The sequence below is a fragment of the Chinchilla lanigera genome, unplaced genomic scaffold, assembly GCF_000276665.1.
Source record: "Chinchilla lanigera isolate Chin_1 unplaced genomic scaffold, ChiLan1.0 scaffold00068, whole genome shotgun sequence".
NCBI lineage: Eukaryota > Metazoa > Chordata > Mammalia > Rodentia > Chinchillidae > Chinchilla > Chinchilla lanigera.
The window spans coordinates 7,916,803-7,924,040 of NW_004955469.1; the positions used below are offsets into that span (position 1 = coordinate 7,916,803).

General features: G+C 44.4%; 1 protein-coding gene across 4 annotated transcripts in view; it reads right to left on the minus strand.

The window, feature by feature from the left end:
- Window positions 1–6,937, minus strand: part of Asxl2 (additional sex combs like transcriptional regulator 2) — a 137,710-nt gene extending 130,773 nt beyond the window's left edge. For all 4 annotated transcript variants that reach the window (XM_005400413.2, XM_005400414.2, XM_013522575.1 and 1 more), the window contains exon 1: window positions 6,642–6,937. In XM_005400413.2, coding sequence (XP_005400470.1) covers window positions 6,642–6,698 — 57 coding nt within the window. In that variant the 5' untranslated portion in view covers window positions 6,699–6,937. The remainder of the gene's footprint in view (window positions 1–6,641) is intronic.
- Window positions 6,938–7,238: the final 301 nt, after the last annotated feature.

Sequence of the window (7,238 nt, forward strand, 5' to 3'; positions counted from 1 at the left end):
GAGGTAGGAGGATTGTTGCAAGTTCGAGACCAGCCTGGGCTACAAAGTGAGCTCAAGGCCAGCCTGAACTGCATAGTGAGACCCTGTCTCAAAAAGACAAGAAAAAAAAAAAATAAGAAAAAAATATAGAACTAGAGGGACACCAGAGGTTCTTTTGTAAAAGAGACAAACAGCAGGTTTTAACAAACCTTTATGCTGATCAGCTTCTTATAGTCCTTACTTCCACACAAAGACTTCCTTCCTGACAGCTTTTGTACTGAAAAAATGTCCTTGTTTGTTTGTTTTTTCCGGTACCCGGAATTGAACTCAGACCTTGCACTTGCCAGGGAGGTGCTGTGCTGCTGCGCTAAATCCCCAGCCCCCGAAAAAATGTCCTTTTACCAACAAGAGTGAGTGGCCAGGTATGGTGGCACACACCTGTAATCCCAGCACTTAGGTAGGCTGAGGCAGAGGGTTCGAATTGGAAGTCTTTCCTGGGCAACTGACTTAACAGGACCCTGTCTTAAAATATTTTTTAGAAGGCTAAGGAGATAGCTTGTGGTACAGTGCCCCTAGGTTTGATCCACAAGTACTGCAAAAACAAAAACCTGTGGGTGGTGGATGAGGAAGCTGTAAGTACTTCTGCAAAATCTGAGGCTATTTTCTCAACTCCTGTCACAATTCTAGGGGATGCAGCAATAGTAGCAGCAAGTTTCACAGAAATTTTTAACATATGTATCCAAAAAAGATTTTTATTTTGTTCTTTGCCTTTAATAGCCTAGATGATGTCTGGGTTTTTAGTACACGAACATTAAAAACAGGACAGCAAAATTATGAACAGCAATGCAAAATTTAAGAATCAAAATACAGAAGAACTTTACTTCAATTATATGGCAGAAGGAAGATCACTTCAGCAAAATGTAAGTCACAGACTTGCAGAAAGTAATTTTGCCGGCCGGGGATATAGCTCAGCGGCTTAAGCGCTTGCCTGGCAAGCCTGAGGTCATGAGTTCGATTCCCCATACCAAAAAAAAAATAAAATAAAATAGAAAGTAATTTTGCATGTAACTATGTAGTTACTGTTTTCAAAATCACGTCATCAGAGCAGTTTCTCAATTTTTAACCCAGACCCCCTAACAATACTTTTCAGCCATTCTAATGTATTTCATGAGCCAAAAACTTCTGCCTAGTTTTACCTTCTATAGTTTGTATTACAAAAACAAGAGCCTTGCCAGGTATGTTTCTACCTTCTCTCCTGGAAATTCTGATAAAGCTACAGATGTAACACAAATAATAGGGCTGGGGATGTAGCTCAGCGGTAGAGTGCTTGCTTAGCATGCACAAAGTTCTGAGTTCAATTCCCAGTACAATCAATCAATCAATCAATCAATAACACAAATAGTAGACTTAAAAGAACTCTGGCCTTGTAATACCCACCCAAACAGACATAATCAAGACTCATCATACTCCTAGTTGTTTTTTAAGCAAGAAAAAAAATATTCATGGTAAAGACTAAAAGTATCGACAATTTCTAAACTAAAATATCTTTTTTCTTTTTTCTAAAGTGCATTTCAGGAGCCGGGGATATAGCTCAGTGGCACAGTGCCTGAATGGCAAGCACAAGGTCCTGAGTCCAATTCCCAGTACCAAAAAAAAGGAGAGAGATAGAGGACATTTTAAGTTGTTTTTCTAAACACCTTTCCAATTAATATGTTCTTCATACTTCTTAAAAAACTGGAGCCAGGAACCTAATACAGTGATGCATATCTGTCATTCCAGCACTTGGGAGGCTGAGGCAGGAAGATGACAGAGCAAGGCCACCTGAGATACAAAGCAAGACCTGGTCAAAATAATAATAATAATAATAATAACAACAACAATAATAGTAATAATAAGAAGAACAACAACAATAATAGTAATAATAGTAAGAAGAACCAGGGACTTAACATGAGCTGAATTGGGGCTCAGCATGGAGACCTTGGACTTAACCTTCACAAAGTTCCCATTTTTTCCCCTTCTGTTTTTTTTTTTTTCTGGTACCGGGAATTGAACTCACGACCTTGTGCTTGCCAGGCAGGCGCTGTGCCGCTGAGCTAAAAGCCCAGCCCCTTCTCCCCTTCCTGTATCAAAGTAATTAACCTATCAATGTTACCTTTACTTCCTAAAGGCAAATAACCTAAGGTAAATGACAAGAGCTCTTGTGTACAATCAAACAACATTAATCAATAAATGAAATATAGACAGAATTTTTTTTAAAATATTTGTTCTTCAAGAGCCAGGTGTTGAGCCGGGCGTGGTGGCACATGCCTGTAATCCCAGCACTTAGGAAGCTGAGGCAGGAGCAGGGCTGCAAGTTCGAGACCAGCCTGGGCTACAAAGTGAGTTCAAGACCATCCTGAACTGTACCGTGAGACCCTGTCTCAAAAAGACAAAAAAAAAAAAATTGTTCTTCAGTCTCTAAATCATTTTCCAAGTATCTAAACTACAGACAACACTCCTCACCTTTAACACACTTCACCTCTCAGATTTTGATCATATTACTCCCAAAAGATACCCAAAGGTACCACCAGTATATAATCTCTAAGGTATCCCACCTACAGTCACAAATTCCCATATATATGTACCACTCCCCCTGGTCCTTTTGGGACAGTTTTCCCTTCTAATGTCTGTGGTGGACTGGAGGAGACTGAAGGGTGGTCGAAAAGAAAGCACAAGGACGGGCTGGGGAATGTAGCTCGAGCATGGGCTTAGAATGCATTAGGTCCTGATTCCATCCCCCACACAGCAGTAATTGGGGGAAAAAAAAGTGCAAAAGACTGCACTATATTTTTTTTTGTTTTTTGAGACAGGGTCTTGTTCTGTAGTTCAAGTTGTCCTTCAATTCACTATGTAGTCCAGGCTGGCCTCAAACTCACAGCAATCCTCCTGCCACAGCCTCCTGAGGGCTGGGATTACAGGTGTGTGCCACCATGAGGGCTACAATCACACTACTCTGAACTTTCAGCTTTGGGAAAACTGCTAACAATCCTCAGGAATGTCACCAAGTGATGTGTCTCCTTGTTTAATGGATCTAACTTTGAACATAATTCTAAAGTCACAGTAATGGTTTTCAGTATCCCTGGTACTCTACAAAGTCTTCAACTTAACTTTTTTTTCATTTGAACCCCTGGCCTTTGCACTGAGCTATATCCCCATCACGCCTCACTTTTTCCCTCTTTCTTTCTTTCTTTCTTTTTTTTTTTTTTTTTGTCTTTTTGAGACAGGGTCTTGCTACGCAGTTCAGGCTGGCCTTGAGCTCACTTTGTAGCCCAGGCTGGCCTCGAACTCGCAACGATCTTCCTGCCTCAGCCTCCTGAGTGCTGGGATTACAGGCACGCGCCACCACGTCCGGCCACCACGCCCAGCTACATTTTCCTTCTTTCCTTCCTTCCCTTCCTTCCTTCCTTCCTCCCTCCCTCCCTGCCTCCCTCCCTCTCTCTCTTTCTCTCTCTCTCTCTCTCTCTCTCTGTTTCCTTCTTTTTAAAGCGACACAGTCTCACTAGGTTGCCCAGGTTGAGACCAAACTTTCAAGCCTCCTGCCTCAGTCTCCCAGAGTGCTGGGAATACATGTGTTACTGTGCCCAGCCTGTCTCTTAATTTAAGATAAAGTTACTTCCATTTGTCAAATCACTAATTTTCTGATGTCATTATTCTACAGTCTGAAATACTAAAGGTTTACTTGTGTTTAGTACTCCTACTTTGACTTTAATTCCTCACACAAAAACCTTCTTACTACTGTGATTTAATTTAAACCCCTTATTTTACAGGTAGTGTTTTCTAGACTTTGGCTCTTACAAAAAACTAATGTTACCATTCTCTTTCAAAAAATTCATTTTTGGGCTGGGGATATAGCTCAGTGGCACAAGCGCCTGCTTGGCAAGTGCAAGGTCCTGAGTTCGATTCCTGGTACCAAAAAAAATTCATTTTTATTTGCACTAGGGTTAATATATTCGCCAGAATCAAATTAGTAATACCAAGCTAATACACCACTTCCTTCAGCAACTCATTCAAAACTGTTATCACTCCAACCAGCCTATCTTTTATTTTTTTTGTTTGTTTGGTTTTTTTTGTTTTGTTTTGTTTTTCTCCGGTACCGGGAACCGAACTCACGACCTTGCGCTTGGCAGGCAGGCGCTTTGCCGCTGAGCTAAATCCCCAGCCCCAGCCTATCTTTTAAATATGTACTATTTTTCACACAGCTAGCTGGGACATGAAATGAGCAAATGTACTAGTTTATTATAGGGCAATCTAAACAGGTGCAAATTAATTTTTCCCATGTGTCACAATCTCCCAATGACTACACTACTTTACCCAGAGATCATATAAAAAGTATTCAGAAAGTATTCAGAAAGTTTCAGAAAGTATTCTTAAACTTCTAGAGACTTAAAAATTAACATAATTAGGACTAGGGACTATTTATTCATAATTTAAATTAACCATATTTCTTTTTTTTTTGTTTTTGTCTTTTTGAGGCAGGGTCTCCTTATTCAGTTCAGGCTGGCCTTGAGCTCACTTTGTAGCGCAGGCTGGCCTCGAACTTGCAACAATCCTCCTGCCTTAGCCTCCCGAGTGTTGGGATTACAGGCGTGTGCCACCACGCCCAGCCAAAATACTATTTATTTTTGGTTTTTTTCCGGTACCAGGAATCGAACTCACGAAGAGCTTTGCCGCTAAGCTAAATCCCCAGTCCCTAACCATATTTCTGCTATTAACTGCAAGAAATTGGCTGAGGCAGGAGGATCACTATGAGCTCGAGGTCAGCCGTGGCTGCACGTTGAGTTCAAGTCCAGCCTAGACTACACAGCAAGACCCCGTCTCAAAAAAACAAACAAAAAAACCCAGCAAAAGGTACAGAGGTATCCATGAAGTAGAAAGTAAAATAGCCTTCTGTGGAGGAGCAACCTCCCCACCATTAAAAAAAAAATTACTTCTAGAGTTTTATCTTTTAGAGGTAAACTACCAGCAATGTCACAATTATGAAGATAGAGGGGCTGGGGATTTAGCTCAGCGGCACAGCACCTGCTTGGCAAGCACAAAGTCATGAGTTCGATTCCTGGTACCGGAAAAACAACAACAACAAAAAATTATGAAGATAGATGATAAGTAAAAATAATAAATAAAAAGTGCTTTCTTTTTCGCTTTTTCTCATTTCCAACTAAAACAGAAATACAAGTTGAGGACAAGACTCATCAACCCTCAAGTACATAAAGTTTAGAAAACAAATACAGAAGATTCAATAAGACCCAGACTGAGTGAAATAAGTCAGGCCAGACAATAATATACCAAATGTTAATGGTTAAAGGGTGAAATATGTGACTTTCTAATTTTCTTTATACTTTTGTATAACTTTCGAAATTTCCCCAGAAAGTGAACAAATTATTACTTTTGTATTCAGAAAATTCTCATTTAAAGAACTATACGGGCCGGGAATATAGCTCAGTGGCACAGCACCTGCTTGGGAAGCCCAAGGTCCTGAGCTCCATTCCAGGTGCCAAAAAATAAATAAACCATACAACATCTAAAGGTTCACTGAGGGCCGGGGATATAGCTCAGCGGAACAGTGCTTGCCTGGCAAGCTTGAGGTCGTGAGTTCAATTCCCAGCACCAAAATAAATACATAAATAAATAAAGGTTCATTTAGAAAAACTACGTTGTCCAACTATTAAGGAGTAAACAACGCTCACTTTCCAAATTGAACTGCTACTGTTTAATCCCCTTTTCTGTTGCACCCTCAACAATGGAATTAACTTCACTTTGCCCCATTTTTAGATCAAAACACGATTTTAATCTTCCTCCCTAAAATACAGAAGTTTTAGATAATCCTCAATATTCTTTTTTTAAACCTGCCTCTAAAGTCCCTTATAATAAAACTGAAATTAAAATATTACTTTGCCCCCATCATAACTTCATCAGGCCACCATCGCTTTGGCTACAGACTAGTGAAGGCCGGATAAACTACACATCCCACCATGCATTGCTGTCTCGTTCAGAGTAGGTCTCTACGGAAACAGAAAAAAAAAAAATCTACAAGTCCCACCTGTTACTTCGTTTCTAAACACCTCCTGCACTTTCCGCTCTAACAGCAAACAAAAACAAAAGCCTCGCGACCTCCTGTCGGTTCGGAGAGCCAGAGAAGCAGGGGGTCCGGGGTCAGGTGGCATGTCTGCTGCAGACGGTAAATTCTACCAGGCTCTAGCGCTCCCCTCTTCTTTCTGAGGCTGGATGCGCGCACAAGCCTTCCCCCGTCTGCATCCAATGGGGGGCTCTCCAGGCGCGCAAGGGAGAAGAGCCGCTGCTGTGCAAGCACAACAGACTGCCCCGTGCCAGGGCGGGGGCTACCACAGAGTGGGGGCGACAGCGACATGACCCCGACAGACAGCCTCAAAATACCAAGAGGACTCGTCGCAGAGGCTGAGAGAAGCCACAGCCCCGCCGCGACTCCCTCCCGCCGGCGCCTCCATTCCCACAAGGATCGCAACCCCGACTCTAACCGCCGCCCTCTCCGCGCAGTTTTGCGCCCCCCTCAGCCAGGTCGCGGGGCCAGTGACCTCCCTTCCCTGCAACTGGCGGGCGGCAAGGGAACCAAGTCCTCCCGGCCTTCCCCTTCGCTCCTTCCCCCTTACCGTCTTGGCGGCCTCCGCCCAGGTCCTGCCCTTCTTCCTACGGCCCTTTTCCCTCATGTCGGGTCTTGAACTGACTGGGAGGCTCCCGTGTCCGGGCTCCGGCCGTGCTCCCTGTCTGCTCTGCCCTGCGCTGTTTTTCCCGCGGTGCCGGGAAAGGTGGGAGAAAGGGGAAGTCAGGCCGGAGGAGCACCCTAGCAGAGGAAGCGGCGGGGGAAGTGCGCGGGGGGGTCTATTGGGCGGCCGGTCCTTCTGCTGCCTTTGCCACTGCTACTGCCGCTGCCATATTGGGTTCTTACTGTACAGGCAGCCGCTTTAGTCATGTGACCGCTCCCGCGCGGTCGTCACTACTGTACGCAGCGGCCGCGCGAACGAGCGCGCGCGCGCCCCCCGCCTCCCGCGCACGGCCTCGGAGAGAACCAGCGGCGGTGCCCAGCGCCTTGCCACGCCCCTGCCCTTCCGGTCCCGGCCTCGTCTCAGGAGCATGCGCAGGAGAGAGAGCCAGCCAGAGCCTGAGCCTGTATCCCTGCGTTCACGCCCCCAGCGAGAATCCGCCCGCGGAAGCGGAACTTGATCCATCCGGGAAGGCTTCTGAGGCGG